This window comes from Aulonocara stuartgranti (genome assembly GCF_965226115.1).
Source record: "Aulonocara stuartgranti genome assembly, chromosome: 8".
Taxonomy (NCBI): Eukaryota; Metazoa; Chordata; class Actinopteri; order Cichliformes; family Cichlidae; genus Aulonocara; species Aulonocara stuartgranti.
The window spans coordinates 5208726-5226053 of record NC_138959.1 but is presented as its reverse complement, the minus strand read 5'-3'; the positions used below and the strand labels follow the sequence as shown (position 1 = coordinate 5226053).

At 39.4% G+C, this 17328-nt stretch overlaps 3 protein-coding genes across 3 annotated transcripts; 1 reads left to right on the top strand and 2 right to left on the bottom strand.

Annotated features, from left to right (window-relative positions):
• Positions 1-170: 170 nt before the first annotated feature.
• On the bottom strand, positions 171-3859 carry mrpl10 (mitochondrial ribosomal protein L10). The gene is made up of 5 exons (XM_082545084.1): positions 3741-3859; positions 3355-3524; positions 1983-2147; positions 1261-1405; positions 171-684 (listed from the first exon to the last, which is right to left on the bottom strand). The coding sequence occupies exons 1-5, from the start codon at positions 3778-3780 to the stop codon at positions 446-448; spliced, it is 759 nt and encodes a 252-aa protein (XP_082401210.1). The 5' UTR covers positions 3781-3859; the 3' UTR covers positions 171-445.
• A 258-nt stretch (positions 3860-4117) lies between these two features.
• pnpo (pyridoxamine 5'-phosphate oxidase) lies at positions 4118-8688 on the top strand. Its single transcript, XM_082543096.1, has 7 exons — positions 4118-4454; positions 5657-5781; positions 5866-5965; positions 6930-6983; positions 7086-7214; positions 7296-7366; positions 7471-8688. The coding sequence occupies exons 1-7, from the start codon at positions 4191-4193 to the stop codon at positions 7634-7636; spliced, it is 909 nt and encodes a 302-aa protein (XP_082399222.1). The 5' UTR covers positions 4118-4190; the 3' UTR covers positions 7637-8688.
• Positions 8689-9122: 434 nt separating this feature from the next.
• Positions 9123-17328, bottom strand: prr15lb (proline rich 15 like b). The gene is made up of 2 exons (XM_082543081.1): positions 17148-17328; positions 9123-11119 (listed from the first exon to the last, which is right to left on the bottom strand). The coding sequence occupies exon 2, from the start codon at positions 11090-11092 to the stop codon at positions 10760-10762; it is 333 nt and encodes a 110-aa protein (XP_082399207.1). The 5' UTR covers positions 11093-11119; positions 17148-17328; the 3' UTR covers positions 9123-10759.

Here is a 17328-nt window from a genome sequence, read left to right as displayed (position 1 = left end):
TAGGAAGAATATCACAAGCGATCCTAGTCCTTCTAAATCCAAAGACTTGACTGATGTATGGTGTGGAGTGTGCTTTTAACCGTGGCAGAAGTATGCTATCTCACACTGTTCTTTGTTCGCACTGTTCCCTCAGTAACAGAAAGTCTTCATAGAAACAACATGAGCCAAAGTAAGCGCTGAAGTCATTTATTAAACACTTAAATAAAGCCATTTGAAGCATTATTTATCCAATAACTCCAGACATCTCCAGGCTGAGGTGTCCGAAAGGTGGACGCTCACTGTGTCACCAATTTATCTCTTTCACTCAAGACTTTCTTTTCAATCTTTAAAGTCTGATTGATGCCAAATTAAAACAAAGACTGCATCCAGTCCATTTACAGTCGTTTGCTGTTCCACTTGGCTCTCGATCTGAAAGTCACCAGTCCCAGTAATGTCCTCTGTAGCTCTACGTGGCCTCCTCTGCTTTAGGAGCTGCCTCTGCGCTTCCATCCGAGCTCTGCTGTTTGATATACTGCTGGAGCAGCTGTGACAGGTGGGCCGGGTGGCGCTGCAGCAGGTAAGCTGTGTGAGAAGTCAGCATGGAGAGCCCGCTCACCACCTCGCCCTGGATGACAGTCATTGACGGCAGTTTGGAGTAGCTCACGATGCCCTGTGCACTCAGCAGCGTGTTGTCTATGCAGGCTCCTGATGAAAGAAGAGCAAAGATCATTACAGATATTTGCAGTGGATTCCTTCCATTTCTGGACTGATCTGAAATCTGTTTTACAGAGACAGGCTTCAGCTGGCAAAATATTATCTGTTTAATTTTACAAACAGTTTTTAACACCGGTTCACAAACTTGGGTTAATAAGCGTGATTTGGTGCAGATTCAGTGTTGGAGGGTTTGAAAACACACTTCCATTTAAGGAAGTGAACATGCAGACAAAGCGAACGTCTGTAGAGGACAGACTGAATTTGGGCCACAGTATCCTTGTGTACACTCACAGTACACTTGGCATTTTCTAGATGAGAGGCAGTAACTGCTTATCCCAACTAACTGGATCCCTAACTTCATCTACCAACCGATTGTGCTCCAAGGTTAGACGCAAGCAGGTTGTGGAACCTTATCTCAACCCACAGCCCCAAACTGTCACCAGCAGAAGATTGACGAGTTAATTTAGAAGACAATTTAGCTCAACTTTTCCTGAACTCATTTCATGGTTCCCGAGGCATCATAACAATATCCAATGCTAATTATTCCTCGCACGTGGATAAACGTACCCAGTAGTGTCATCTGTGGGCTGCCCCTCAGAGTCGTCAGCATCTCTTTCACCTTCGGCTCTTTGCTAACAAACATAACCGTTGGGCCGACGAACAGAAGACCCATGTTGCAGTAAATGGAGTCACTCAGGAACGACCGCACGACCTGAAAACAAACAACTGTGAATTAGAAGATTAATGATCCTTGATGTGAAATTGTGCAGCAGGATGTTCTTCTATATGAAGGACGCTGTGAGCTAAAAAGCTGCAGACAGAAACAACAACTCAAAGTTTATCGTCTTATGTATCATCAGAAAATGATTTATTGTTGCTGTTATAGTTTATGTAAAGTATAAGGGATGGTCCTGGGTGCCATCAGACAGTGAACAAATTCAGTTGTTACGCTGGGCGTCGACTTGACATTGGTTACACATCAGGTTACGTGGAAGGTTAAGGCGTGGTTAAATAAGTTATGACATAGATTCGCCACAGAAGTCTAAATCACGCATTAGAAGTATAACAGGACTACTCATCCATGGAGTGTGCAGCTGTCAACATTCAAGAGAATATAATCCACACTTTGTTGTCCTTTCTGACCCTAAAAATGTTACCAAAAACACTGTCTATTACTTAGATTTGGATTAATGAAAGCTGTTTTATTATGTTATTATTCAGAAACATCTCAAACGTATTTGATTCCCGATAAATAGGAAACGTCACAGAATCAACAACGTCAGTCTTACCTTGTTGGGGAAGAACTTGACTGTGATGTTGTGTTTATAAAGTCTGTGCCTGAGAGTCATCATGTCTTCAGCACTGCTGCTGCTGTTCTGGACCACGGCGATCATTTTACAATCCTCAAACAACTTCTTCAACTCCCTCTTCATTAGTAAGGTCAAATCATTATCCTGAAGGAATGAGACGGAAGAGATTGACACTCAGTAAAGCACGAGACCTGCAGACCAAACCAGGAAAAAAAAGACTACTACTTGAACAAAAGGACATAAGTGCATACTTTCAAAATCTGCTTGAAGTAACAAAATAAAAGCCCAATTAATTCTGTAATGTGTAAAATTCTGGTTCCAAAAAATGTTTTTATCATTTACCTACTGAGCAGCAGAAAATATATCGTATTTTACTGTAAAAGATGAAGCTTTCAGGTAAAAATAACCTCATCTTTGAAAATGGTAAGAGTAGCTAAAGTTCTGAATAAGCTTTACATCTATCAGAGTTGTATACACAGTTGTTATGCTACTTTTTAAAAAAGACATCCAAAGCAACAGACAGTACACAAGAGTGCAGGCAGGGTGGCGACATGTGTCGAGGTGACAGAAGCATAGCAGTACAAGTAAAAGGTAAGATTTTAAAGAGGTTAGTGAGACCTGCTATGATGTATGGTTTGGAAACTATAGTACTGACAAAAAGACAGGACGCCAAGTTTAAGATGTAAAGATTTTCATTGGGAATGAGCGGGATGGACAGGATTAGAAATGAGTGCATGGGAAGGACAACTTAGAGGGGTAAGGGTAAGAAGGTTTGGACATGTTTAGAGGTGGGATAGTGGATATACTGAACAAAGGATCGTGAAGATGGAGCTGCAAGCAAGAAGAAAAGAGGGAGAGCACAGAGACAATTAGTGAAGGAGGACATGAAGAGGGTTGGTGTGACAGAGGAGAATGCTCTGTCACATCATGGGATAGGGTAGGGTAACCGTGCAAGTTAAAGGTTTCATAATGACCAAGCGAAAAATAAATATGACAATATTGCAAATATTTAAATGAAACCAACTTTTCCAATTACCTTGCAAATTAAATACAAAGTGCAGATGTGGAAGATAAAGTTTATCATGTCCTTAAGCACGTGTACAAACACTGTTGTATATTCCCATTTCTTTTGCAACAGTTATTAAACTGCTCCATCAGCTGCTGACTGCCTGGTAAAAGTTGTTTAGGATGCAATGCCAAATGCCTGTTTTTAAGCAACATATTTCAAAGGTTTTGTAAACCTAAGCCAATCCAAGAAATAAGCACACAATGCTGAGCAGTCCTATATGAAGTGAGACTTGTTCCGATCGTGCAGGCTTTCAGTAAAAGGCTGAACATTCTGGTGTGTTACCTCCTGGACGTGTTTGGTCTGGGACGGGTAAGCGCCTGGAGGAAACTCCCGTGCGGGGGGGATGTACTGAGTAACCGCTAGCAGCTTCTGTTTCTGGATGTGCAGAGGCTTCCTGTGGCGGGTCACAGCCTTGGACCCGTGTCGGACACTCTGTGTGAGGGGAAGCCATCCTGAAAGCCACAAATGTCAGGTAAATGTCTGCTGTACAACCTGTCAGTGAGCGCTGCGGAGCTAACATCGACTAACTGAGCGTAATAACAGCTAAAAACGGAGTCCCCGCTAACGCTACTAACAGTAGCTAGTTGCTGAAAATTAGACAGACTAACCAGAACCGCAATGTTTAAAAAAGAAAAAGAAAAAGTAATGGTATAAGTATAGTACTTTACCATGTTTTGGCAGCAATTTCGAACACAAGGTCGCCGCCATCTTTCACAGGAAAACGTCGTTATTCAGGAAAGTGACGAACGCATGCGTGCTGCGTTTACTGACATGTCGGCAAAAAGAAAACCTTCCTCATATTTAACAAACTTTAAGCGTAAAAAGAAAACAAAATTACCTAAATGAAGCTGTGCTTTGTGACGAACACGTCGGAAAACATTTAAAAACCGATAACCTGTATCCATATACGTATTATCTAAATAATTTGGCTAAAATAATAAGCAAATTGCTGCAATGCCGGAGAAGAGACTCCGAGTGGGCTTGTACGCGAACGCGTCCTAGCGTAATGACGCACAATTACCGACGTTCGTGTTTTTTTTGTTTTGTTTTTGTTTGCATTTTTAGTTCATATGAAAATAAATCCGTAGATTACATAGTTTCTAAATAAGTAGAGTAAAATGATTTTTAAAATCGATGATTTTCTTACAGCATTCTTTTGCGTAACATTTTACGTAAGGGAGCGTTACGTCAGCGTGTGTTTTACAGGCATGAGGCGCATACTCAGTACGATTATATTGAGACATATTTGCTTTATTGGAGGAAATCTGCCCTCTCGTGCCACTAGGATAGTAGGGCTGCCGCGCGTTTTTACCTCGAAATACTGCAGCGGAACCAGTATGGACCTGAGTAACATGAGGAAGAGGTACAAAGGAGATCTGGAGGTGAGAAACTGCTGAGTTACCTGCGTTGGGATACAGTGTATTGAGTCATGTAACTGAAGCCACTCTGTCAGTGCTGTGCAAATGCAAGGTCACTTTATGAACCCTGAATTAGATGTGCAAAAAAAATACAGTGAGTGTGCACAGCTGGAATGTAATCTGGCTGCCATGGATAGAGTCTGTGACCAGATCCCACTGCGTTAAATGTTTCCGTATGGGTTGCGTCTTACTTCAGTGAAGTACCGGAGTACCTGGATAAAAAGCCACGCAGGCACATTGAGGTCATTGAGACTTAACACAGAAAAGCCCCAGGAGGTTCAAAACAGGGAAGTTATTGCTGTGAGGGACACTGCTATCCTTGTTTTTGTTTTTAAGCACGTTTCGTGTGAGATTCATATGAACTGATATCATTTAATGAAACACACACCCCTGAGTAGTACTGAAAAATGACCACAACAACAACAAAAAATTGATGAATGGTGTGCTGTCACCACCATTAAAATGGGACATCCTAGCTGTAGCTGTAGATGATGCCACACACTTTTATCCTTTGTCCCTCATCCCACATATTCAGATGATATCCCACATATTGGTTGGCTCTAGTATTTAAAACCATTACCCATAAAATCTGGCTTATATCTTCCCGGATAAAGTGCCAGTTAACAGTTTTTTTCACTTATCCCATGCTTAACAGGGAAAAGTGCAAGGGAAGTCACTACAAAGTCATGAGCTCTGCAGATTTCTGCAGGATATGATGTATAGAAACTACCAAAAAGAGAAGGAAAAACTACTGAGTGGGTCAAGCCTGTGAAATAATATGGATTTAAGAATACTATCAAGCAAAAATCTTCCTTTTATTCTTATTGTTTGGAAAGTTGCATTCAGATAAAAGGCTGTGTAATTATTGTCCCACACAAATTTACTTTTAGGAAGTTTGCATCTGGTCACGCTGTATACAGCTGGAGAAAGCAGGTGTTCCCCAGATGTTTCACACCTCAGCTTTGACCTCTAAATAGGACATATTTCTCTGGCATGTTTAAAAGTGATAAACACAATTGAATAATTAATTAAATCGTAATTATACTGCCTACAGCCTGTACTCACTATAATCCAAAAGCATCAGTGAATCATTTGAATCCTGCATTATGTAAAAGTGGCTGTTTTCCTGTGTTTTTTTACATCTGTATCGGTTGTTTTGTTTCCAGTGCTTTGAGGAGAGTCAGCTCGTGTCTCTCGACCCCATCAAGCAGTTTGGAAACTGGTTTGATGAAGCCACCAAGTGTCCTGAAATAGGAGAGTCCAATGCTATGTGCCTCGCCACTGCCACCAAGTAAGAAACGCTGCCCCCCGAACAGATTGGAGCTGATTTCTTTTCACAGTTTTGTACAATTAATCGTATCTGTTGTGTACTCAGGGATGGACGTCCGTCCGCTCGCATGGTCCTCCTGAAAGGTTACAGCAGTGAAGGTTTCCGTTTCTTCACCAACTATGAGAGCAGAAAGGGCTGCGAGCTGGTAAGAAGCATCTTTATCGCTGACTCTGTCAGCAGCCGTCTACATCCATGCTCTGCTTCTTTTGCCCTCAGGTGGTTTTGAATAAATGTGTAATTCTTCCTGTTTCCTGTGTTATTGTCTCACAGATAGTGCATTACTGTGTTTAAATGCTATTATTGAGTCCAGCTCTTTTGCTTTTATCAATAATGTATTTCTTAAGCGAGTAGTTAGCAGGCACAAAAAATTACAAATCAACATCTGTATCAGTCATACAAACAAAAATGGCACCAATTCACTGGTTTGAGCTTTGGAAATACATTTCTATGACTTTGGGGACAATAAACTCTTTATCTTTGGATTTTTGCCCATAATTTATGCAGAACACGTTATCAAGCCATTTCTTTGCTTTAGAGTTTCAAAGGGTTTTTGATGCCTTCATGAGCCAAGGCTGAGATGGTTTTAGCGCGCACAGACGAGGGATAGTGGATATAATGGACAAAATATAATGACTATGGAGCTGCCAGGCAGGAAGAAGAGAAGAAGACCACACAGAAGGTTCATGTTAGATGCCAGTTATAGGGTGAGATGGAAGCAGGTGATCCACTGATTTTAGACATCTTTAAAAAAAACATTTGAAAATGCATTTTTATTCTTTGGCTTTTACTGATACTTTTACTGATAAGTACATATTGCTTTCTGAAGACTTTGTTTTTATTATTCTAAATAAAAATTATATCGCGGGAATTTTTTATTCATCAGGTTTCAAATGTTTTGCATGAATTTTGATATGCATTGTCTCCTTTTTGTCTTAAATCAAATACTGACACTTGTCGCCCCTTGTTGATAAAGTCTGCCTCCATCTCACCCTGTGTCCAGCATCCTCCACTGTCACAACAACCCTATGCATGTCCTCCTTCACTTCATCCATGAATCTTTAAGGCTTCTTCCGTGTTGTCGGGTCCTCTGATCACTTTCTTCTCCACAGGAGAGCAATCCGCATGCATGCCTGGTCTTCTACTGGGAACCACTGAACAGACAGGTGCAGAAACCTTAATTTTACTATTACGTTTTAATATTACGTTCTTCTTTAAACTTTTTATTTTCATAGTAAATGTAAGTTAAATTTAATTTTGATTTTCAGATTCGCATTGAAGGCACCGTGGAGCGGATCCCCTACCAGAGCTCCTGCGATTATTTCCACTCCCGGCCAAAGAGCAGCCAGGTCGGCGCTGTCGTGAGCCGACAAAGCACTACTGTGCCTAACAGAGATGTAAGCGCCGAAGCTGCTCCACCTGCACGTTGTAGGTAATGCGTACAATGTCTAAGTCTCAGTTTTCACAATTTCTTTCAGTATCTGAGGCAGAAAAATGCAGAACTGGAGGAGAAGTACAAGGACACAGAGGTGCCTATGCCTGATTACTGGTAAACCTTTGCTCTTAATTAAAGTTAATAACATGTTGGTACGGCTTCTTAAAGCTTTTTCGGTTCGTTGCCTTTAACTGTCCCATGATTTTCTTTTCCAATAGGGGCGGCTACATCGTAAAGCCTTTTTCAATAGAGTTCTGGCAGGGACAGACAAACAGACTTCACGACCGCATCGTCTTCACCAAGCTGAAGGACGGAGAGTCCGAGCTGGGAGAGTTTCAGCACGCTGCAGAGGGAGGCTGGGTGTACCAGCGACTGTCCCCATGAGGAGCATCAGCAGGCTGTGAAATAAAGGAGAGGACATGTTTCATCTCGACTATCACTGATTTAAAAAGATCACCATCTTTACCTCACATTAATAACCTTGCATAGGTGCTGTTGTGCGCAGTTTATCAACAAGCCAAATGTCACTGTGCTGTTTTTGAGGTGAACCATGTGTGCTAAGTGGATAAGTGGAGCAGCGTGGCACAATCTGACTGTGCAACTTTTGAGTTTTCCATGCTTTGTAATGGAAAAAGGGCACTGGCCTGAAAAAGTGGAGCAAACTTTACCCACTCAAAATAATGATTAACAGTATGGCTGTGGTTGTTTAACAGTGCAGTCGTTGACCTTCTAGGACATGAAAACTGTTTCTTATTTCTTAAAAAGCACAATCTGTTCCACTCATCAACACTTAGCTGCTGTTCTTCTCCATTGGTGTGATTATTTCTGTACAGGTGTGTAGTTTTCTAAAGAAAATATGGAAAATTGAGACAATTGCTTGAGAAAGAAAGAAAAGTGTGACTGTTTTGCTAATTATGGATTCAGAACATCATCTTTGGCCATAACCTGAACAATAAATATAAAAATGAATTTAGAGGCTTTTATATGGGGAATATGAGAGCATGCTCAATGTGTCATCTTAGAATTTATGACAAAAAGAGCTTGTTCCTCATGAGAAAACTAATATTTGTTTCAAATTCATTGTTGTCTCTAGACAGAGTTTACTGCCTCAGTCGTGTTAGCAACTCGTGAAAAAATCACAAGTCTGTTAACTGAACAACTAAAGTATATTTTTCTTCTAATTGGTGACAAATATGATTTTACACTTACAAATGGAAAATATGTGACCTGTACTGGTGGTTAACTTAATTTAAATTGATTGTATCAGGCTTAAATCTATGGCAGTGACTGCCTTTTAATAGTGAGATTAAAAGAGCACATGATGTCATTTGTGCCAACTGTTGTGTGTCCTGTATTGTTTGAGGATGAAATTGTGGTATATAGCTTGAAGTAACTGTGGGAAAATAGCTATTAATAAAGTTTTAATTTGTAACTGAGGACAGAGTGTGCGTTTGACCAGCAGATGTCAGTAGCACAGCTAACACAAACACCAAGATTCAGCGAAACACGATCACTCAGAATCACTAGAAACATGCAATATTCTCATGGATTAACTGTTGACTTGTGGATTTCTGTGAATCACTCGATGATATCTGTCATTTTCTCAGCTAACAGCAGGGCAGCTCCACTACAAAATGCAGAAGCAGACCGCAGGGTGTCAAATATCACCCTGCTTACTATCACCATGTCAACAAAACAGGCTGAACAGCTCACTAACCCCAAAGAACGACCTCACCAAGATCATCGCGTTTAAACAGGCCACCATCTGCATGTTAAAAGCTCTCCTCGCTGTAGACTCCAGCACAAACAGAAGAAAATCTTACATGTTAACAACTTTTATATTTATTACAAACAAAAAAGCATCTCAGAAAAAAATTACAGACAGCATTTCTTGTTGTTGATGTGTCACATGCAATGGCTGCAGGAGTTATTTGGACAGTTAAACCAACAAAACAGCATGAAGTTATTTCACAATGACATAAACAGATATTTGATTCGTACAAAAGCACAATTAGCATACCCAAGTCATGTTTTCTGATATGATTGTATCCATAAACTGTACCGCGGTCACCTGGGGCAACCTCCAGGCTCGAAAAATAAAGCCAAAACCTGCAGTTCCTCTAAAAGCCTGGCTCCAGATATGAGTCAGTCTGAATTTACAGCTTGAATTTTGTCCCTGTAGCTAATTCCCCCCTTAACAGCAACTATGAGAGGATGATTTTCTTTTAAAGAACTGACTTTTTTAAAGCATATTAAGGCTTAAAGCTTGCATTATTACGGTTGTGGCTGGAGTGACAGACATTGATATAGGCAACTGTAGCTTGCCATGTACATTTCAAAACATCTAAACCATGTTGGTGCCTTTTAGAGCATTTTAAAGGAATTTCTTCCACTTTTCTTCCTGTGTGATCAGCTGTACTGACCGATACTGAACATTATCGAAACTCTGCGGTTTATGACTGCACCTATCTAATCAGGCTTTCTAGGGCTAGCTGATAATTTAGAACTCCACCCTCTTATCCAACTTCTACATCCAAGGAAACCAACGTGAATTTAGATGTTTTCATATGTGAAACATGAGAGCATTTTTCAGGGTGTCAACTTAGAATTCATGACAATGAGAGCTGTAATTTGCACATGTATTCCTCACAAGTAAACGTTTAATATTTGTGGCTGCAAAATATGTTGTCAAACTGACTGTTGCCTCGAGAAAAAGTTGACATTGTTGCATGTTTGGATGACAAGATCAACATGGTGATCGTTAATGGTTACATTAATCTTTCATATACAATCTATAATTTTCATTTAAGAACATGTGGAAACAAGGATGGACGAAAGATGTTTGTCCTTCCCCGTTTGGGGATATTTTACTTGACAAGTGTATATAGATATATAAATAAATACATTTACTTTAACATTTTGTTTCTTAGAGCTGAGAAATTCAAGTCTTTTCAATGATGACTTGATACTTTTGGGGGCCTTTATATTTGAAAGCATCCACCATAATGTTTCAGATGTAATCAGTGACGTCAAGTCTTTGGTCATAAAAATGTAAAAAAAATTTCCTTTGACATTTAACAAAACATAAAAACCTGAAACATAACATTACATCTACAACATTAAAAAATGAAAACTTAAATGACACCAATGTTACATTTGAATCATGAGGCGAGAATTCCCCAAATTTTCCTTCATGTCATTTTTGAAAATATAAAACAACAGCGTGAGCACAAGGAAGTAAATATAAAAGTTAAAAGACAGAAAATCTGGAGAAAAATGTGTCCAGGACTGTGTTTAGTTCCCGTCTGCCGGGTGGATGTTTAAATTTTGACACCTCGTTGTTTATTTAAGTGTCTTTTTTTCTTGTGTTTTCCTGTGTGTGGTGAATAGTAGCACAGTAGTAGTACATGTAGGACAACATGGTGGTGTTTGCATACATTCAAGCCATCTTTGAAGCTTCTTATGTGTATATGACACATTACTGATCAAGTATGTGCATTTTCTGTGCTATTTCTCTGTCTTCTTTTTATGATTCTCTTGACTGAGGTTGTTGTCTGCAAACAGATTTGGGTTCTCGGCCAGCGTGACGCGGACCCTCTTCTTCTCCTTGTAGCGGCCGGAGTTGGAGACCTTGACGTGGCGTCCTTTGGTGGCAGATTTATCGACGATTTTCTCCAGTTTGGCATTCAACTGGCTGTCCAGTTCTGGAGAGCCGTTACTACTCGGGTGGTCTTTGTTCCCAGTGTTACTGCCATGCTCTGCTGGGATTTCATACAGAACCTTGGATTCAGACTTCTTCTTGCGTGAGAAGGTCAGCCTCCACCAGCTTGAGTCAGCCATGGCACCAACAGAGACTGGAGGATCGACCTGTAAAGTTCAGAGATCTTAGCGTGTGGTGAGCAATAGCAAAGAATTCTAGGTAAATAAAGTGTTTTAGCATTACTTTGTACACTTCAAAACAGCATTTATTCTGTCAGTTTTAATGCAGCCATGTTAGTCAGTCTTTATCTATACAAAAAGTCCTTTTATTTCCATCTATAAATGCATATCTAAATGTAGTCAGGAAAGGGTCTAGGCCACAAAAAAACTACAGTATGTACAGCTAGATCAAAACTTGGTAGAATTTTGAAATATACCGAGTCTCTTTATCACTATCATTTGACCAGAGGAAGATTTGAAACCAGTCAAACATTTACATTTATTCATACCTGGTCAACAATATAAATAAGAGCTTTGTAGTGTTACGAATCAACTGAATAGCCAAGTATTTATGAAACTTTAATGTATCACTTGCAACCAGTTTTAATTTAAAGGTCTGAAATCATGAAAGGCTAAGCTGGAGAAAGTTTGGTAGTGGCAGTCAAGACAGCATCATCAGCATAAAAATGTACATTACACTTCTGAGTGGGAAATTACACTGAATAAATGCACTTTGAAAGTAATTAACAGTGGGCCCGGTGTTGATCCCTGAGAGACGCCATTATCAGCCATGTTTTTTCTGTCAAATTGTTTTTGCTAACGTCAATAAAATTCAGGTTTTAATATAAAAATACAAAACATTGGATTAGATTATCATAACTCAAAATGTACTTTAAGAAGTAATTCAGTAGTTTGTATAAAATAAACTCCAGTTCCACTTACTTGTTTTTTTTTCCATTTTGAATTAATTAAAATAATTTAAAGGTGATTTTATGTGGTAAATTGCAAAGCCTCGTACACAGAGGTGGCCTAAAGTTTTACAAGGCCTTAAGCAGGATTTGATTAAAGGCCCTCAGCCACCCACGTCAGCAAAGCCACTATTAGCTATATTGCCCTTGCCAAACCATTTCTGCATTACGCATCTAACACAACAATTCTAATGGCTTGGTTATTCTGTGCTGGAAAGAAATACAATAAACAAGCAGATGATGATTTTTAAAACAAGTTCACTGTTTAAATTTTTTTTAAATTGTGCAAAAGGGCAGCACAGTCACAAAGAATTTACCACAGACCGAAATATTATTTTATGTAACAGCGCAAATTTAAAAACAGTGTTAAATAAATTAAATGGAAACTAACTGTCTAGAGAGTAAAAATAGGTTAACACTGTAATTGCTGTTTCCATACAATATCCCCTGAGCTCACCACCCCTTGACATTTCTGTTATTGTTGTTATTGTTAGTGAATGTTAATAATAAATAACTTGCAAAAGCTCAGCGCTCACAGTGAATGATTAAACCGGTCAGTTAACATATTTATTAAATTAATTGGGGGCCCTCTGCTGATGTGGGGGCCCCCAAGCAGCTGCTTCTGTGTGAATTTTGAGTGTTGTCTATGCTGCTGCGCTTGTTTCCCCAGGTAGCTCTGGTTTCTCCTGCTATTGAAAAACATGTTAAATTAGTACCACCTCTATTGCCCCAGGGCATTCTCCTTTAATCTCAGCAGTTTTGCTTCCGGGTTTAATAAAGATTAAAGCAATGATATTACAGTGTAGGAAACCCAGAGATTTGCAACAGTCATTTATGGATGTTAGTTAAATTTATACATGCTCTGCCACACTTCATTGTTTTATATTTGTTCCTCTGTGTTTTAGTTCATTTGCTCAGGATGTCCTTTATTTACATTCATGCGAGAACAGCAAAGCTGTAAAACTGTGACTGAAGTTCTTTGATAAGAACTTTAATTGATCTGAAGTTAAATTATACATATAGCATGTAATCAAAAGATTTAAATTCTGAAATTCATTTATAAGGTTTTTAAAGGGAAAATGCATTAATATTTGAAGTTCTGCTAACTTACAATAACTATAGCTCCAATTACTTACATTTAATGTCAAAAAGTAGATGCAAATTTTTCACTTGTACAAATTTTCTGCTGCAGATTTGCATTCAAATTAATCTCAGTCTGCACTGAACATCATGCCTTTAATGTTATATCATTCTCTCATTGTTGGTGAACCAGTTCAAAAAGACAAACAACACTGTTTACTCCGCTGCTCTGTGCAGGACTAGTTTGTAGAAAGCAGACGATACTACGGCTGGCTTACTTCATCCAGTGCACATCTCCGTGATTACGAGGTGTAACCCAATGGGGGAGCAACACCTGACACTCTGCTCTCAGCTGATAAATTAATGATTATCTGCACAGGATCCTCTATCGCTCGCATGTGATCTGATATAAAGTCAGGAAAGCAAATACTGGGGAAGCAAGCTGTCGTCCAGGAGTTTGGAAACGTGTTACATAATGACAAAGGGTGTCTTTCTGTTGTTCACTTAAGAATCACAACATGACCAAAAGCCTCTGGGTTTTCTCATCAAGTGATATCATCTGTATTATTTCAGGTGTATGGATACATACACAGGTAACGATAACAGAATAATACACCCAGGTCTCTGTGGTCCTCGGTCACCTGGTAACCAAACAGGTCAAATAACTTCCTTATGGAGCAATCGCTGACTCTTTCATGCCAACTCTTTTATCGTATCAAAGAGGTCATAAACATGTTCATGGGTCGGATCATGCCTTACATAAATCATCTTGAATACACACAGAAAATATGTTTTGTGTCTTTATTTTTCTATTTCTTCCACCTTCTTTTAATATATTCTTATGTCTGTAAAGAATATACACTTACAGCCACTTTATTAGGTGCACCTGCTCAGCTTCTCCTAAACCTCAGTATCTAATCAGCCAATCACATGGCAGCATTTAGACTTGGTCACGATGACCATAATCAGAATTGGAAGGAAAGGTGATTCAAGTGACACTGAACGTGGAATGGTTGCTGGTGCCAGATGGGCTGATCTGAGTTTCTCAGAAACTGCTGATCAGCTGGGATTTTCCCACATAATTAAAATCCCTATGATGTCAGAGGGCAAAGGATGACCAGACTGCTTTGAGCTGATAGGAAGAAAACAGAAACTCAAATGGCCACTTCCTACAGCCAAAGTATGCAGAAGAGCATCTCTGATTATGTAACATGTTAAACCTTGAAGCAGATAGGATACAGCAGCAGAAGACCACACGGGGTAACGCTGCTGTCAGCTTAGAACAGGAAACTGAGGCTACAGTTAACAAGGGATCCCCAAAACTGCAAAACAGAAGACTGGAAAATCTTTGCCTGGTCTGATGAGTCTTAATTTCTGCAGCAAAATTAGTCTATCAATGGCTCAGGCTGCCGGAGGTGTAATGCTGTGGGTGATATTTTCTTGGCATATTTTGGGCCTCTTGGTAACAACTGAGCATTGTTTAAAAGCCAAAGCCTGCTTGAATATTGCTGCTGGTTGTTGGAAGATGATAACGCACCATGTCACAAAGCTCAAATGATGTCAAACGTCACCAGTTCTCAATCTATTAGAGCATCTTTGAGATGCAATGGTGCAGGAGATTCACATCATGGATGTGCAGCAACTGTGTGATGCTGTCATGTCAACATGAACCAAAATCTCTGAGGAATATTTTTATTATTATTTTACTGCATTTAACTGCAGGCGTGTTTGCTTGGCTTTACAGTTTTCAAATTGATCCTTTGCTTGACAGAAAGCTAACCTGCAACTGTTCTGATGGTTTATTTCCAAGTAAAACTGCCAAAATACAAAAAGTCAGAAATTACTTTACATATTTTAAACTGAATTTTGTAAGTTTCACGTTTAAAGCAGTGCATCATGTCCTCAAAACCACAAAATAAGCTGTGAACTTGTAAATAATAGCATTTTTACTGTAGTTGTAAGCACAATCAGTGAGACTATTATGGTAAGTCCAGCTCTGAGGTCTTTTTATTTTAGTTTTACCAGAATTTAGAGGAATTTTGTTGAGCTACTTTACTAAAGCGGGGACCAGATAGATTCAATGAAAACGTGAATGTGCGATAAACACATAGTGAGCAGTTTATTAAGTATTTTAGATTAACCCCACCTCTCACTGCAACATTTAAAACTTAAACTTGAAGGTTGGGATGAAACATTTAAAAAAAGTGTTTAGATAAAAGCGTGGCTCATAAACCAGATTTTATGACTTTCACAAACACAGCCATATCGCTCTCTTTTATGATGGCTGACAGGAAGTCAGGCCCTTTGGTGTGGTTATTTTATCATGTAGCACCTATGCAAATAAAGAGTCTATGCCCTTTGCAGAAACACTCATCCTACTCTTATCTGACCCATGTGATGTTTGGCAAATGGCACGAACGAAGAGTGCAAAGGTTCTTTGATTTTAAGTTTTGGAAACAGCAATGCAGGCACCTTTTACATTTATTCCTCTGGACCCGGGGTTGCTCTTTGCTTAATAACCTGGGTGTGTGGTTTTCACAGATGCTCAGGTAACAGATAGTTGCTCACCAAGAAGAGCTTTTACAAGGGTCTGAACCACTTCAATGTGTTTACTTGGGTTTCCATAGCTTCTTTTATGTCACATTCCTCAGATTTTAGCATTTTTTCTCTCTGTTTCATCATCTGTTTGTTTATTCCTACACAAAAAGGACAGGTTTCTTCATAGCAAACATTTACAGAGCATTTGCATAATTTTCTTGACTCTCCATCAAAACAGCTTCTACAAGACAGAATACCTTCTCGGCACTTTCACACCATGTTAAGTAAGACAGCTTGTCGATATGCACACATATTTCCAAAAGAATGCCGTGTTTGACTTAGATATGACCTTTGAGACAAAAACTCCTGTTGACACAAAGGAGGCCCTCCATTTTAATAAGTTACCATGTATTCTGTTATGTGTGGGTGAGCCGCCCAAGCAAAGCCTCAGAGATCACAGCAGGAACTGTGGCGCACAATCAGAAATCACTAACGACCTGCAAAGTCTTTGAAAAGAATAACTTTTGAGCCGCAGAAAGACAGAGAGGAGCCTCCAAGGGCACCGAGGGCTTTGCTGCCCTCGTAACTTAAACTGAAGGTTCACTAGATTCTCAGGTTTCATCCCTTGTACCAGACTTGCTGTTGACCCCTAGCAGCAAAGTTTTTTTGGCTCGTCTGATTATTTCCATTAATAAAAATGTCTTTTAGTCATTTGTTCCAGAGGCCTTCCTGCCTTCTCAAAGGTCACAAAAATCCACAGGCTGATTGAATTGTAAACTTCACACAGGTGCAAAGTCCAAAAAGGTTAATTTGTGACTGTAGCTCTTTTATGACTTAGTGTTATTCTAACCAGCTCAAACATGACAAATAAAATCATGTTAAAACATATCTGCACTATGTTATTTAGCATGCATAGTAACCCTGTGGGCCTCCTAATATTTTCTGATGTAAGATAATGCATTAGTGTCTCCTTCAGGCTTCAACCCTTTTTAATTATTCAATTAACTGTCTTTAAAAACAGTGGCAAAGGTCAAAATGTGTCACAGTTTGTCCAGCTCAAGCTGATTTCTTCCAATGTTTTCTTCTGTAAATCAAAAGCTCTCAAACTCTGAATTTGTTTGATATAAGACAAGTAAAAACCCCAAGTTTTCACTTTTGAGAGGCTGAAATCATCGAAAGTCAGGCCTCTTTTCCAAAGAATTTTACTTCAGCCATAATTTGACTGTTAAAACACAGCACTCACCTCAAGTTACCCAAGCTAATGTCTCCATATTTATTGTTTTTGTCCCTGAAAAACTCAAAAATATCCAGTTTGCATCTACATACTGTGAAAAACTAAAGTCGTTTCTCCAACTTAAGGATCTAGAAACAAAAAACTTTTGACATTTTCACTTGGAAATTTGACTTTAGCTGTTGTTTGGCTATACAAATGCAGTACTGCAGTTCTAATATGTTGATCAGGGTTGCTGAGCTGTGGAAATACCAGCGAAAAAGATGGAAGTAGCATGTTGATTTTTGTAATTAGAGTTAAATGTGTATTTCTTGCACAGATAAAAGTCTAGTTTCCACTGCAGTTCATTGGAGGCTTTCAGGTGCGCTCGTTCTCTTACCTTGTTCACAGTGTGCTGGCTGAAAGGGGACTCTCTCACATGCGACACTGTCTCACCATGCTTACAAACTTTCTATCTCCTCTCTTTGTTTTTCTGTGGAATCTTTTTCCTCTCCTCAGGTGAGCGTGCACAGGTGCAGCATCTCTCTCCCTCTGCCTCTCCCTCTTACCTTGTCCCTCTG